This window comes from Pogona vitticeps, chromosome 1 (genome assembly GCF_051106095.1).
Source record: "Pogona vitticeps strain Pit_001003342236 chromosome 1, PviZW2.1, whole genome shotgun sequence".
NCBI lineage: Eukaryota > Metazoa > Chordata > Lepidosauria > Squamata > Agamidae > Pogona > Pogona vitticeps.
This window is the reverse complement of record NC_135783.1, coordinates 332622497-332639376: the sequence shown is the minus strand read 5'-3', so window position 1 is coordinate 332639376 and position 16880 is coordinate 332622497. Positions and strand designations below refer to the sequence as shown.

At 40.0% G+C, this 16880-nt stretch overlaps 2 protein-coding genes across 2 annotated transcripts; both read right to left on the bottom strand.

Annotated features, from left to right (window-relative positions):
- Positions 1–2148: 2148 nt before the first annotated feature.
- LOC144587349 (uncharacterized) lies at positions 2149–6815 on the bottom strand. The gene is made up of 3 exons (XM_078387517.1): positions 6705–6815; positions 5673–5789; positions 2149–3080 (listed from the first exon to the last, which is right to left on the bottom strand). The coding sequence occupies exons 1-3, from the start codon at positions 6813–6815 to the stop codon at positions 2919–2921; spliced, it is 390 nt and encodes a 129-aa protein (XP_078243643.1). The 3' UTR covers positions 2149–2918.
- A 2232-nt stretch (positions 6816–9047) lies between these two features.
- LOC144587348 (coiled-coil domain-containing protein 42 homolog) lies at positions 9048–16606 on the bottom strand. The gene is made up of 5 exons (XM_078387510.1): positions 16567–16606; positions 15332–15511; positions 12517–12674; positions 10667–10758; positions 9048–9268 (listed from the first exon to the last, which is right to left on the bottom strand). The coding sequence occupies exons 2-5, from the start codon at positions 15440–15442 to the stop codon at positions 9048–9050; spliced, it is 582 nt and encodes a 193-aa protein (XP_078243636.1). The 5' UTR covers positions 15443–15511; positions 16567–16606.
- Positions 16607–16880: the final 274 nt, after the last annotated feature.

Below are 16880 nucleotides of genomic sequence, written 5' to 3'. Positions count from 1 at the left end.
GAGTAGATCTAGGTGGAAGCAGGCGTTCCATCAAGAATCGAGGTCCTAAACCATTTAGGGCCTTATATGTAAGCATTAAATGTTAAAGGGACGTGGTAGTACTGTGACTTAAACCGCAGAAGCCTCTGTGCTGCAAGGTCAGAAGACCAGCAATCGTTAAGATTGAACTCACATGACGAAATGAGCTCCCCTCACTTGTCCCAGCTCCTGCCAACCTAGCAGTTTGAAAGCATGCAAATGTGAGTAGATAAATAGGTACCACCACAGTGGGAAGATAACGGTGTTCCGTTTCCAGTCGCGCTGGCCACGTGACCACGGAAACTGTATTCTGACAAACACTGGCTTTACAGCTTGGAAATGGGGATGAGCACTGCCCCCTAGAGTCGGACACGGCTGGACTAAATGTTAAGGGGAACCTTTACGTTTACCTAGGACTTTGACTCAGTTCATGAAATTGTGTTTGCAAGGTTCATCAATAGATATCTAAGTAAACAAACAGCCCCATCAAACTCTGTATTACTCTTCCACCCCCTTCTTCTGAAAGGTTTCTCAGTATGATAAAAAGAGAAAGGTGGCCTAGAAATGAAACAAACAATAAATAAATACAGGTGATAAAGTATTGAAAGAGACTAACAAAACACATCTTTAATTACACAAAATAGTGGACCTGAAATACTAAAAAAACTTTGAACAGAAAATATGTAATTTATCATGCCCACGTCTTTGTTCCCCTTCCAAAAAAGTGGTTTCTTGGCTGCTACCCTTCCACAAAGAGCACTCCTGATCAAGCTTCTTTGGACTGTAGAAGGGTCAACTTAGCATTGCAATTAATCTGCCAGATGCTGGACCTCCTTCGGTCTCTCAAAATCATCAATTTTGAAAGTTTTCTAGGCCTTCCAGTTCTTTTTTTGTCCTTCACTTCTGTTGATTCTTCAAATTTCTTTATAACAGTTTGAATGCCAGATCTTGAATATCCAGTTTGTTTGTTGATTTCCCTTTGAGAGTGGTCTGCTGATGCCAAAGTATGATTTTATCTCTGTCAGATTCTGTGATCTTTGGCATTTTGGATGGAATGATGTGATTGAGGTGGCCTTCTTAGCAAGCTTCCAATGAATTAAATTCATACAACATGTGTATGTTATGCTCAAGCACGTCTTGCACAAACCTGGTGCAACAGACCTTTTTTTATAGCAGTCATTTTGAAATAGTAGAACAAATGGAGGTGTTAGTAATTATAGTAATTAGAGTTCCATTCCATTTACGGGAGCCAGGTGCCTGCTATTGGTCAAAGACAAAGTAGCACTAAAATACTTGCCACTTTAGCCTATAGAAGCTGTTTTTTCTGTATGTTTTTTTTTCCTGTTTTTGAATACTACATATAAATTCCTGTATTTTCTGGCTGTATTCTAATAAAGAGATTGAGAAATAATTATATACAGTGGACCCTTGACTTACAGATGGCTTGACTTACAGACTTTTTGAGTTACAGACTTCTCTGGCCGCAAAATTTAGGTTTGACTTGCAGACTGAGATTTGACTTACAGACCAGAAAAAAACCAAAATGGAACAAAAACGGCCTGTTACGGGATTAATCGGTTTTCAATGCACTGTAGGTCAATGGAGACTTGACCTACAGACTTTTTGACTTGAGAACCGCCTTCCAATACGGATTAAGTTCTCAAGTCAAGACCCCACTGTATGATCATTATACCATTGCTAAAACATTTCTAATGATGGTCTTTTGCACAATATGTCAGATATTTCATTCACTAGTAGAATGTAATGTGTTTAATTTACAGTAGGAGCCATGTATCCTTGATGGGATTGGTTCCGTGAACTTCTGTGGATGCCTGAAACTGTGGATACAAGGGAACCCTATATACAACATACAAGGGATGGGACAAAGGCCACAAGGGAGTGTCCCTCCATGCTGAATATAGGGCTGTGGCAAACCATGGATAAGTAAAACTACAGATTCCAACCCCATGGATATGGGAGCCCTACTGTACTAATCTAAAAAAGAGCTACCTCCAAAAAACATTTAATCAACCTCCTTTATGGTTTCTCATTCAATTCTAACTTCCTCCCAGCTTTCTTGTCCACATTTGTTCCTGCCCCCCCAAAAAAAACATAAACATGGAGGGTCATGGGATTTTCTTAATTTTATTGGAGAAACAAGGATACCATTCTATACAAGATCTAGATTTATACTGCAAAGCAAATTTATCATTCTATACAAGCTCTAGATTTATACTACAAAGCAAATTTATGTACAAAGTAATAAATACATTTACTGACCGGTGCAAAAATTAGAGATGTGTGAAGGATGCTAAATACAGTCGTGCCCTGCTTAACGATTACCCTGCATTACGACGAATCCGCTTTACGATGATGTTTTTGCGATCGCAATTCACTGGATGGTGAGTTTTTAGCCCACTGGAATGCATTAACCGGGTTTTAATACGTTTCAATGGTTTTTTTATTTTCGCTTAATGACGTTTTAGCTCTACAGCGATTTGGCTGGAACGAATTAACGTCGTTCAGCGAGGCACCACTGTATACCTTATAGACAGCATGTGGAAACTCATAGTCATTTGCCCCATTTTATACCCAAAACAGCCTATATACTAGAATATCGCATAATGGGAAACATACATACTAACGAAATAGTATTGTATTGTAGTGTTTCCCAGACACAGAAAACAAGGGAAAGAGCATGAAAATAGCATGAAAACAGCAAAACCCAAACATATTTGCAAAAATCCAGCATGAAAGGTTTTTCTTCTCTGCCCCTAAAAGCTTTTTTGGCAATGTATTCACTTCCATCTGTGCTGTTCTACAAACATTGGAGTAAAAACATTCCACTTGTCCACACAGTGTTGTCTCTCAGAAATGTTTGCTACTTTCCCAGGTGGCTCTTATACCATCTCTTCTTCCGGAGACCTGTCTGCATGTAGCAATACTCTACCACTATATTTTTGCTTTGGAAGTTGTTCTTTAAGAAGAGTAATGGATGACTTTCCAGCCTTGATTAATGACTTTGTTTCCTCTTTGATCTGCATTTTTTCCAGAATGAACTCCTGGTTTTAGAAAGAGAAAACATTTCTTAATATTGCTTCATTAAGGACAACATTATCAAGAATTTTACTGGCAATTTATATGTGCATAAGTGAAAGCATGTAGGTAGTGGAGGAGAACTGCAGATAAATAATGATGCGCCCATTACAGCAAGGTGTGCCATAAGGAACACAACAGTTTATTGGTAAGTGTTGTTTGGCAATTTGCTGTTACAACTTATCCAATTTCACTTAGATGTATATAAACCACTGATAAGATTCTGGCCATAATCTATTTTGCAGGAAATGCAACATTTTTCTACGAAAGCGCACATATATCCTGGCCATTGTGTGCCAAACGTCCACATAAAAGATGGGCATAAATATGAAGCATCTATTTGTATTCATACAAATCAATGCTCCCAGCGAGTAAGGTAAAGGTAAAGGTTCCCCTTGACATTTAGGCCAGTCGTGTCTGACTCTAGGGGGCGGTGCTCATCCCCATTTCCAAGCCGTAGAGCCAGCGTTTGCCCGAAGACAGTTTCCGTCGTCACGTGGCCAGCACAACTAGACACGGAACACCATTACCTTCCCACCGTGGTGGTACCTATTTATCTACTCACATTTTTGCATGCTTTGAACCGCTAGGCTGGCAAGAGCTGGGACAAGTGACAGGAGCTCACTCCATCACGTGAATTCGATCTTATGACTGCTGGTCTTACAACCTTACAATGCAGAGGCTTCTGCGGTTTAACCCACAGCGCCACCATGTCCCAACAAGTACAAATCAACAAATTTTAACAATTTTGATTCATCAGTTTGTTGGGCTATAAAATGCTTCCCCCAGCACCTAGAGACACCAAAATCACAGAGAAGCTTCCCATGACTCTCCTCTACAATATCTCTCAGTTTGGTGAATATTGGGTTTCCCCAAGCCTGCTGCTAAAGGACACTTTCATGGGGAGACACACTTTGTGGGTGTATGACTCTGACATCTGAAACCCAGAGTTCACCAAACTTGCAGGTTTGTAGAGTCAGAGGCAGCTTTTCTAAAATTTTGGTGTCTCTAGGTGCTGGGAGCGAATGTTTTATAGAGGTTTAAAGGCAAAAATGAATTGATGAATCAATTCATCGATTCATCAGAAAAAAATGGAAATTCATTATTTGTAATTCATTGACCTTGCTGAATCATGAATCAAAACGAATCACCAATTTTCTGTTTTGTGCTCATCTCTAGTCCATATTATTAAAACGGTAGTCCAAAATATCTGAAGACTACAGCCTTAGGAAGGCTACACTAGAGCCAAGGAACTGAAAGCCACCCATCAGGTCTCAGGAAAAGTTCACCAAGACTTGTATATACCAGCAGTCAACCAAACAACCCTAAGAACCTCACAAAAATTTGGTGAAGATATTCTTCCTTTGTATCTCAGCTAGAAATGCAATGTGTATGTACAAGAACATCCCTGTCTTAGTATTTCTAAAAACAATACTGTTCAGACTGTGTACCTTACATTGGACTAGGAAATAATGTACAACAGTCCATTAGAGTGTGCACAGGTGCCTCCAGAATAGCAACAACAGTGCAAGTAACAGCTAGCCTATGAAGGTAAAAAAAATTGATGTAGCTGCTTGTGAAATAGCTCACCCATGCTTCTTGCCAAAGTGGAATGAAAGTGCTAGAACCAACACTGGCACAAGGATGAAAATTTTCAAACCATAGACGCTTTTCAGTAGTAGAAACATTCTACTATGGGAAAAACTACTATTGATAAATGCTTTATTCCTCTGATCTGAAATACATGGTTGAACCCCTTATGTTGTAGTCATTCCTTAATTGCCCTGGGTCTTAGGCCCTGGTCACACTGCCCATTTGAATCAATTCCTGCTCTGATTATTTTTATATCAGTATAAAGTTAGGTGTTATATAAATTGGTAGCCATGTTCATTTTGACTGAAATTAAATCAGGTTATTTCTAGGAATTAAAACCAGCTTTGGCAGCTACATTGATGAAATCAAATACTTTCCTTTCTGCATTAGGAGCAATAAGATAACAAATTTATTGGCTGTTTTTAAATTGCTAAATCTATGGCTGCATTCATATGAGAATTTATTTAAAAAGGAATGGTGCATTATACTGTGAAGAACGGGGAGGGTGGGTCACCATAGAGGAGACCACAACTGATAATAAAAATGAGGTTTTGTTCCCTGAAAAATAAGGTTTTGTTCCCAGAAAGGAGCAAATGGAGAAGATTGCTGTAATATAAATGTAATGATGATGCAGCTATAAACGCTCAATGCTACAAAAAACCCACAGTCACAGTGTACCTAAGTGATGCATCACTAAACATTTTTGTAAGAAATAAAAAAAAACTGGGAATGTGAAAACTGGGGTGCCAATGTAACAGTAACATTCACAAAAACTGAACTGTTGTGAATTAAATCAATTTAGAAGCAAGGTCTTTTAAAAAGCCCCTTATGACCAGTTGAAAGTCACTCACTTTGCTGCCCAAATAAATAGATTTCACCCACTGGAATTTATAAATTAATTTAAACAACATTTAAATTGATTTAACTGTGGTTCTTATTGCCAGTGAGCCTACACCCTTACTCACCTGGATCATGCTCAGCTTGGACCACAGTGTCATTTCCTGCAAAGCACCATAATGCCTCATATAGCACTGCTCTGCCAAACCGGAGACTGCCAACAGCATACGGCTTAGTTCTTGGCACTAAAAAGATACAACATGGATGCTTGATTGAAATCTGCTAATTTGAATCAATTGATTTGGGCCCCGTCTTCTGGAGTAACAGAGAACAAACTTGCTCCTTCAGATATTGAAGGATGGCTATCAAACCGCTTCTCAGCCTTCTTCTCTCCATGCTAAACATACGAGTCTTCATTTCCAGATCTGTTACCATCTTTGTTGTCTTTGCTGAGACATGATCCATCACTTTGTTAATATACTTACACTGTGATGCCTAGAACTGCACAGTATTGCATACTATTGCAGATGAATTCAAAGAATAACGGAGCGGTACTGTTACTTCCATTGATCTGGGCGCTATGCTATTCCTGATGCAGCCTAGAACCGTACGTGTTTTTTGTTGTATGTGTCTAAATATTAACCTGTGGTCTGCCAAGACCCCTGGTTCCTTCTCGCATGTACTGGTGTCTAGCCAGGCATCGCTCACCCTTTAGTTACACATCTGGTTTTTCTTGTGTAAATGTAGATGTTTGCATTTATTTATTATGTATCTGCCTTTTTCCCTATGCAGGGAACCAAGGCAGTTTACAAAATGACTAAATTACACCAATAACAGAAACATAATCCTGGTAGGTAAATGCAGTTAAAATGCAAGGAAACAAATAATAATACTTGGATATCTAATATAGTAGTTGTTATATTAGACATCCAAATCTATATCTGTCACCAGGAGACATCAGTTCATCTAATATACCTAGGTGTTCCTATATCACCTCTTTCTTTATTTTGGTCTGCAGCCCCCTCTCTGTGTTGTTATTCTATTTTCACCAGGTTCAGTATTCCTTTGATAGAGCAGATCACTGCTCCTTACTCCATTTTCATTACAGCTCTGCTGGGAGGAAAATCGTAGGCCAAGAAGAGAAGCACAAGAAGACTTACCCGCTTGGTGAGGAGATCTTCTTTAGTGTTAATAAACTGCATCAAGTCTGTGTTTTTTGTTTGCAATTCATTGTACTTTGACTGAAGTTCAGAAACTTTAGCCATCACCATCTAAGTGGATTCATAAAAAGGGAAATCGGGATGGGTTATAACTTTGCAACTTGCAAAAGGAAACCTAGGTTTTGCAAGCATTATCACAACTACATATGAGAGGAGTAGTAGAGACTGGTGAAACGTTAGGAAGAACAACCTTCAGAACACGGCCAAAGAGCCCGAAAAACCCACAACAACCATTAGATCCCGGCCGTGAGAGCCTTCACGAATACATGCAGAAGTTGTTGAAGGAAATAAGCAGCACGTGCAAGACCTGCAGCAGAGGTTACAAACTGGCAAAGGGAAGGGGTGCAATTACCATATCCCCTTTCATTGTAATCTTAGTCTGGATCAGTGCGCCTGCATCTGCCATGTACAGTGGAAAGGAACTTCCTACTTTCACCATAGAAGTTTCCCACCTAACTGTATACGTAGGGAAACAATGGGAATTCTAATAAGCAGAACAAAGTACAGCAAAGATTTAAACCCCCTCCCTCCATGCCATGACTCTGACCTACTTCAGACCTTACAACCTCCTTTCCATCACCAGCTGCTAGTTATTATCAATAATATCACATCCAGTCTGGCACGGAACAGAGGCAGTAAAATGCATGAAGTAGCACTTGGTGGGCTTGGGGTCAGGGAAATGCCCTACCTTGATGTGGAAAGCCAAATAACCATTAGTTGAGTTATGAACAGTTTTCCATTTCATCACATTGCTAGCCATTCAAGGCGCTCGTTGCTCTCCCTAAAAGCTCAGCAAGCCCAGCTCTACCTAACTCCCACCCTGTCCAAACCATTCAGTGCTATCTGTTTGCATGAGAGGTTCTGTCTACCAGGATTGTTCTCCCCCAACACCCCTCTTCACTTTAGGTCTATTTCATTAGTAACTTCCATATTTAACACATAAATGGCTCACTCCATTACACTTAAACAGGAATCTCATTGAAGTATAGATGAGTGGTGTCCTGTGAGTGGGGAAACAGTTTTAACTTGGGACTGTGATTGCACACGAATGAATGAATGAATGAATGAATGAATGAATGAATGAATGAATGAATGAGTTTTACATTCCTCTTGGAATACCACTATTGTTGTTTCAATTTACATACCACCCCATAGTGCTAAAGAAACATAAGTATACAAACAACATTTTGCCTCCCAGCAAGCTGGGTTCTCATTTTATAGACCTTGGAAGGATGGAAGGCTGAGCCAACCTTGAGCTGGCTACCTGAATCCATCGGGATTGAACTCAGACCATGAGCAGAGGCTTGACTTCAGTACTGCAGTTTAATCACTGCACCAAATGACTCATGACATTCCCTTGATGGATTGTCCACCCCATTAGGGAAAACAAAATGGTGTGTGCCTGCCCTGCAGCTCCTATCCAAGCTGTCTGCACCCAAGTGTAGTGGAGAATGCTATTGTCAGTCTGGCTGGAAGCAGGGGGCACCTTCTTTGTGTCAGTCAACAAGATGTCTTAGTAACATCTCCTCTGAACCCTTGAGATCTGACTATAACTGAACTTTACTGACAAAATATCTATGACATGAATCCAAATGGTAATGTCACCTGGAGCAGATGCAACCAATAAATGGAATCTGCATAACTGTTGACTTACATTGAACAATTGACTTTACTGACTTTTCATAAAACAGTACTTGACTGTAGCCCTGTACAAGCTGGCCTAAAGCAAAAGCAGGGACATAAAGGTAAAGGTAAAGGTTCCCCTTGACAATTTTTTTTGGTCCAGTCATGCTTGACTCTAGGGGGCGGTGCTCATCCCCGTTTCCAAGCCATAGAGCCAGCGTTTGTCCGAAGACAATCTTCCATGGTCACATGGCCAGTGCGACTTAGACACGGAACGCTGTTACCTTCCCACCGTGGTGGTCCCTATTTACTTGCATTTGCATGCTTTCGAACTGCTAGGTTGGCGGGAGCTGGAACAAGCAACAGGAGCTCACTCCGTCACGTGGATTCGATCTTACAGCTGAAGATCTACAGACCTTACAGCACAGAGGCTTCTGTGGTTTAACTCACAGCACCACAAGCTGGCCTAAAGCAAAAGCAGGGACATATATGCCCTATAGGGAATGCCCTATCCCAAACATTCCCACACACCAGCATAATTCCAGACCCTTGTGCATTGAGCATGAAGGTCTTATAGCGCTATGTAATCATGACTAGCTGAACAGAGTTAAAGAGGTCCCATTATTAGAAACCCCACTGGGTCATACAAATGTGAACTAATTAGATGGGCTTAGATAAAGATTCATAAAAGTGCTGAAATAACATTACGTATTGGGCAGTGTTGTATTCTTCTTGTAAGACCCGAAATTCATGTAGGGTTTCCTGAAGGCTATATTGCTGAACAGACAATTTCCTTAGCAAACGTTCCTTTTCCGTCACCAGAGTCCTGTGCCTTTTTATAAGGGTTTTAACTAGAGAGTCTTCTCCATATGCCAGATAGCCTACAGTGGGGAAAACAAAGAACACATTACGCATGAAAGACACGTATCAGGTTGCTGTCATTATTGGCATCATTATGTATTCAGCCTTCCCACCATAGAGTTGTCAGCAGCATATATTTTCCTTACCCCTCAAAGAAGAGAGAGAACAAAAAACAACCTTACTGCGAAGAAGGTCAGACTGAATGAAAGAGGTTGAATGATCCAAGACCACTCAGTAAGTTTCACAGTACAATAAGGTCTGGAACCTAGTTCTCCCAAGTCCTCCTGAAACATCCCAAACACAATGCCACATTGGTTCAGGTTATGTCAGCCAAGATTCAAATATTGGATCTCCATTGGGTATGTTCCAGTTGTTTCAATATAATTCACTCGGATTCATATGAGGCCTAACGTTAGTTAGAGTTTCCTGCCTGTCAAGTGTGATTAAGGGGAGAAAATGTCATATAAGGCAATTATGGGAACCACTTGCTTTTTAAAAGTAACTTTCCGAGATATGTTCAAGTGTGCATGGGACAAAGTCAGCTTGACCAGTGAATATAGTCCAGCATTCATCTCAAGTGGCAGACACTGGAACATCGGAGCAAAGTGTTGGAGAAGAGATCTCTGTGTTTCGCCTGAGCTAGCGTGCTGTCTTCAGTTATTCCGTGGGATTCTCTCCCATCTTTAGTACTGAGGAAGATTCATCCAGCAGTTCAGCTTGCTTTCGTACATGGCATAAGATGGAGTACCATCTTATTATTCTTGGCCTCAGATACCAAAACAGAAGGGGCTAGTTTTCTCTTCAACCTTTGGACCTAGAAATCCTAGATGCATGGGGTGTATCCACACAAATTGGAGCTGAGCTAACGGTTTCTCCTCCCAGGAATCATTTTCTGCATGTAAATCAAGGGCGGATTCTTACATGATTCTGGCTGCCCCCAGGAAGCCATGAGAAATGTTTCCTAGTGGTGTTAGTTTCTACGCATATGATCTAGAAATGCATAAGGAATTCTCTGTGAATTCATATGTGAACCTCCTGGAATAATAACAGAATTATCTTTTGAGCTTTTTATTGCCTCACATTTTGAAATACATTTGTGGGATGCACAAAAATGTACACAAAACTGGAAACTTTGCCATCAGCACTGAGAAGAAACAGAATGAGAAGTCCAGTGACAAGCTGCAAGAAGGAAGCGTTCTTATTAACCATGCCCAAATAAGATTTAGTTATTAATGTATTAGGCCAGATAATTTATTTTTCTTTGAATACTAGTTTCATTTTATGCCTATTTTATTATTCAGCTTTATTTATACTAATATTAAATGGGTCTGAAAACCTGTTTAATGATAGTTTTGTAGGACATCATCAAACAATTAATGCAAAAGGAAATTCAGTAAATGTTTAATAATGGCACTCACCATATTCAGTGGAGGGCAATGCATCAAATATTTTTTGCAAGAACTCTTCAAACCTTTTGTACTTCCCAATCTTTTTCTGTAGTTCTTCTTGCCTAAAAAAATGTACAGGTATTTAGAACACCCCAGACATTCAGTTTATCAATACCTTTATCAGCTATTTGTTAGCAACAGGATGACCATCCCTTGCTTTACACAAGGTTTGAAGGCATCCTCTCTGTCCAGTCCAGTGGCCTTCAGGTTGCAACTAATTGGTACCTGAAGCCCACCAAGCGAGCATACAAGCCACCTCATAACAATCTACATTGCTATCCATTTCGTTTCTATTTAAATTATAGCCGTTTCCATTTATACACACCTAACATGAGATGAATCAACTCAATAAAAGTATGATGTAATTTGAGTAGTTTCTAAGACTTGTGGCACACTATTAAACTGAAGTACTGCAGTCAAGACTCTGCTCATGACCTGAGTTCAATCCCGACAGGTTCAGATAGCCAGCTCAAGATTGACTCAGATTTCCATTCTTCTGAGGTTCATAAACTGAGTGCCCAGCTTGCTGGGGGAGCGCAATGCATAGTTTGCACTCTGGTAGTATCTGAAGGAGGTTGGACAAGGAGGCCTGGGCACTGCCTCAAAGTGGGCACCTGCTGAAGGAGGTGGGGCCGGCAACTCCTAAACACCTGTTCATCCAAAGGATGAACCTGCATGAACCACTGAATCTGTGGTTCATGCCCATCTCTATATAGGACCCTTTAGACGCTGTGAATTCATGGAGATGCCATTTATTAGACATGACCTGATAGCACATAACAAGCCACAACAATGGAACATGCCTTCTGTCCTCCTCTTTTCATGATGCTTTGCCTCCCTGGATTCCAGAAATGGGTATTGATTCACTTAATTGCCCATTCAATATGTTTTTTCACATATATAGAGAACCACAGACTCAAGCAGGTTGAATTATATGTGCAAAACCACTCTAGCAGTCCAATCCCATTGCTGAATGCAACCCCAAAACCAAGCCAGGAAACTCTCCAGAGCAGATTTTCAGGCAACATTGAGGGCTGCATAGAGAGGAGGAAAGTATGTATCCTTATGCTAGTGTGACGTTAGATTTTGGCCACAGAAAGTTATTTTATGGACATTTTTCTCAGTACTGTTCCCCAAATCCCTCAACCAGCATAACCACTGGTTTTATATTAAATTGAACGGTTTGCTCACCTAGCCTTATATGGTCTATTCTGACTTATAGCAGTTCTTCTGGCTGTCAGGTAGATGTATTTTCCAGCCCTGGCCCAAATCTGATAATCATCTTTGAAAGTCAAATGTATGCAGAGATGGCTCACCATTAGTCTCGCACCAGTTCTTCTTAGGGGCGTGGCTGTGGGCGACTGACCAACACAGTCTTCAGAATTCAACAGGTCAAGAGGACTCATATGGTGACCTTATTCCCCTACAAAAGTGTCCCGAAGCTCCAAAGGATTAGGGTGGTAGGGATGGTGGATTCATTGTAAAGGACAAAGGTGGATAGGCTGGATAGTGTGCTTTAAACGTTGTATGTAATATTTTACACACACAGCATTTTGTACTGCTCTGACATCATTCCACCTGAAATATAATTTGATGCCCTCAACCTGCTGCAGTCAGAGACTTCCTGGTTAAGAACATGAGATGTCTGCACTTCTTGAGGAAGAAGAAGGGCAACTTGTGGCTGATGGTCTCACCCTGTTGATTGGGGCTGATGGGATTGGGAGTCAAACAACATCGGAAGGGTCATAGGTTCCCAACACCTGTTGAAGAATAATGTGCCCAAACACATATGGTTAATCTCATAAGCAAAAGCCACATACCTAAATTTGAGTTTTTGAATCTTCTTTTTCAGCTGAACTATCTCTTGCCTCTTTGCTGCATTGTTTTTTTGTTCCCTCCTGTACTTCTCAAGAGCACGATGCTTCTTCTGTTCACACTCTTTCAGATATAAGTCACATGCAAAACCTTGAGTCCAGCTCTGGCCAAGGAAGGAGAGAGAAAGCTTATTGAATTTAGCATCCTTTTATATAAATGGGGCCCTCCCATGACTTTATTGTAAAAAGGCAGGAGGGAGGGAGGGAAGGGAGGAAGGGAGGAAGGGGAGGAAAGTTAAGTGGAGAGTTAAAGGAGACAATTCACCATACCATCCTATAAGGAAATAAAACTTTTTTAAAAATTGGATGAGAGGCTAATTTGTTATTATTTGATTTATATGCTGCCCCATAGTGCTAGAGCACTCTCTGGCCAATTTTACAACATAATTATAAACCAGACCACTTTAGATTTAGATTGCATACCTATGTAAATAAATAATTCAGGTGCATGGTCTGTGCTGATTGACTACTGTGAGTGATTTACAATTATAGAGTGATTGGTAGAGCGGTATATTTGCATATACTGTAGATGGGGATTGGATGAGAAAAAGAAAAGAGGAGGTACAATTCAGAATGCTTTGGCCTGAGTGAGGATAAAAGAGGGTGACCGGGGTTAGGGTTTTGAGAGGTCAGTTAGGAAAACAGAGACTGTGTATGATGAAGGACAGAAGGATGCTCAAAGGTTCACAAGAGATCTGTAGTTCATTATTATTAATCTACTATAACATATAACCAAGTGTTTTATATGTTGGAAAGTGGTGAGATGTCAGTTATAATTTATGTAAACTCTGAAACTGTAAATAATAAAATGTCTGTTTCATTTTCTAAATCATGCCTACTGTGTGAGCACTACCATAAGAAATATAAGAGCAGAACCTAATAATCAAAGGTACCACAACCATCCTTTTTATGTACTGGTGATGTTGACGTTAGTATTTATGTGGATTGTCCAACAGAATCAGGCACAGAGGTGTTTACATTTATCCATGTAGTGAATTGGAACCTCCATCAAATCCTGGAGGACAGGAGATGAAGTGAAAGGCAGGAGCTTGGAGAAGGACAAGTGGATGCCACATACAGTAACAAAGGGCAATGTAGAGCAACCTTCCTCAACATGTTGACCTACAAATATGTTGGACTAGAACTCCCATAATCATCTGCCAGCATGGTCACTGCTCCTTCTTTTCAAGAATAACTGTGAGGAGGAAGCCAGAAGCTTAATTTTCTTAAATTAACTTGGCTTCCTTGTTAAATCTAGACTGGGAAAACTCTAGTTTAAAAGTTTAAACTATTTTCCTCACAAACAAGCCTGGCTTTTTAAACAGAGAAACTTTGTTCAGGCATTCAGGATGAAAGTGCGCAAGGGCAAATGGTAGTAGTGATAAGGATAATAAGGTGTGCATGTGCACAGGCACACATGTGCGTGCGCACACACACAGAGAGACACAGACACAGACACACACACACACAAAGAGTTGCCTGATTCCAGGCAGAGTGGGGTCTGGATGGAGCCTATTTGCATACATCCTTCCCCACCATTATGAGTCTGACAGACTTGTCCTTTTCCATAGCACTAGAGGCTGGGTAGCTCAGTAGTTTAGGTTGAGAGTTCAGTTCCCACAACAGCCAGCCTGTGTGGCCTTGAACAACTAGCACATCCCAGGGTGCCCCCCCCCCGAAGAAGGGAATGGTAAATGTAATGATAAAGTTTGTTTCACTACCTTGTAAGCTGTAGGCTATAAGGTTTTACATTCTCAGCTCTTTATGCAAAGGTAAAGGAAAACACTTAGAATGGAACTGGGCCTCTTTGAAGCTTTGTCTGAGCAGACACTCTTTCCTGTTAAGATAAGGTACCATGTGAATGAACTTTTGACATGAGTACACAGGAAAACGCCTAGAGAACGCAGGCTGAATAGATAGCTACAGGGAACACCTACAAGTTCCGTATCTTCTCTGACTGTTTTTTAGGCCATGTGTCTTCTTGATATGTTTCTAATTTGGATGTTATCAATTCTCCTGACTGGACAGAACTTTTTCTGATCAAAGCTGAGGCAGGCAGGATGTGATAAGATAAAAAAGGACTTGTGAACCAAATTGTACCTGTTTGTTTGTTTGTTTTACTTGTTCTGGTCCTCTGTTAACTTGCTTTTCTGTTTGAAGAAATTTATTGACTACCTTGCATTTTGCATCCATCTTTCTGATCCCATTTGGGCCACAGGCCATGATGGTTGGTCAAAATCCACAATGGTAAACCATTTCTGAGTATTCTCTACCTGGAAAACCCTGAAAAGGGTCACTATAAGTCAAAATTGTCTTGAGGGCACATGGTTTATAGAATATTGTTTAGCACTGTGTGAAAAATTACATTGCATGCACACCACACACAAAAACAAGAAACTGGGCCTTCTCGCCTCTGGAACAATATGCCTATGGAGATTTGTGCGGCCCCTTCACTGGGTATCTTTAAAAACCAGTTACAAACATGGATGTTCACGCAGGCCTTCCCTCCAGTTAATATCTGACTTCCTTTTCTTTGTTCACTTTTTTACTTTTTATTTTTAATAATAATAATAATAATAATAATAATAATAATAATAATAATAATAATAATAATAATAATTATTATTATTATTATTATTATTATTATTATTATTATTATTATTATTATTATTATTATTATTATTATTATTATTATTATTATTATTATTATTATTAAAACAAACACCAAGTGCCCTTTTCACCAATACAAAGTGATGCTTACATTTCGATCTTTCTGAAAAATTTCCTTTCTTCGCTGAGCCAGTCCTTCCAATTTCTCTTTAATCTCTTGCTTCTTTGCATCCAGTGCTATAGTGAGTTGGTCATTCTCCATTTCTTTCTTCTTAAGTTGGAACTTATGCAGAGCTTTTCTGTAATGCTGTGTAATCTTACTGCTAGAAGGCTACAAATTACATTTTTTAAAATAATCAGTTAAAGCCCAGACAGAACAGGGAATTGGAGGAATCTTATTTCCCCCCCCTCGCATGTGTGCATGTTCCTCAAGAGTACCTAAAATATTGCTTGGTGGGAGATTAAAAACAAAACAAAGGCACTGGCTTTAAATGAAGCACATTCCAAAAAGGTTTCTCAGATTTTCCCGCCCTCAAGTCAAGAAAAAAAATTATCCTCACACAAAACCTTTGAAACAGATGGCTGGGCTACCTGGGAAGAACTGAGCAGGCTTTCCTCTGTTTAAAAAGCAAAACACAACTGTGTAAGAGGAGCTATGAGAGGTATAAAATCTGAATATATCTACCACAATGCTGGAGGTCCAACTCTTTTGAAGTACTGTAATTTGTTACTCCACAGGATTAAATTGAATCAACTAAAATCCTGTTCCTAGTCCCTACTTGAGTTTATTGAATCAATAAAATTTATATACATGTTGGCTTATTCAAAAAGAGATTCCATGACTCTACCCTAACTGGGACTGGCAATAGAGTTTAGGCCTATTGTAATGGGTTTCTCATCAGCCCTACTCACAGAATGATCATTGGTCTGGGGTTATGTCTGGACTTGACAAACAGCATTGCTGGCCTTGTGCTGTGCATCCAAGGCAACAAACCATCATACTATTTTGTTGAATGGATGGGAAATACCTAAAAGAGGATCAAGAGGCAGCACCCTCCCAGCTAAGGATATTGTACTCCAGACATGTCTCTGTGTGAAGAGGGACTGCCTGCATGCCTCATCAGTCAAGCTTGCAAATCAAGCTCATGCCCAGCTTCTAATAGCAAATTACAAAACAAAGCCAATTTAAGTGCCAAAATATGGAGATGGGGAAAACTACCTACTGTGATCAGCAGGCACATTTTTTGTTGTTGAGGGAGTATCTCTTCTACATATGTGCTAAGGTTATCATCTGGTTTGACCCTTAAAATTCTAGTTGGCTAGAGATTTGATGTGGGAACAGTGAGCTTTTGCTGTCTGTCGGAGTGTATAACAAGAACAGCTAACCTCAAGAGCAATGGGAATGTGAGACACATCTTTGCTGCCTTGTTTCCTGTAAAATAAAATGACAGTTATTGGAAGGGCCCCTTCTTAGCATTCTAGAAACAGCAGTCTATGCACAAAAGAAATGTTTATATATGTCATCATACTCTAGTTTACTATGAAAAGGAACACAAAGTTTTTCTCTTTTGAAAAACTGAATATTCTTTTTCTGGTTGATTTGTTGGAATCAGTTATGACATTTGTAGCACAAAATATTACAGAAAACACATATTTGTTAGCCTTGGGTTATCAGTACAAGGCCTAGGGAACCTTTGATC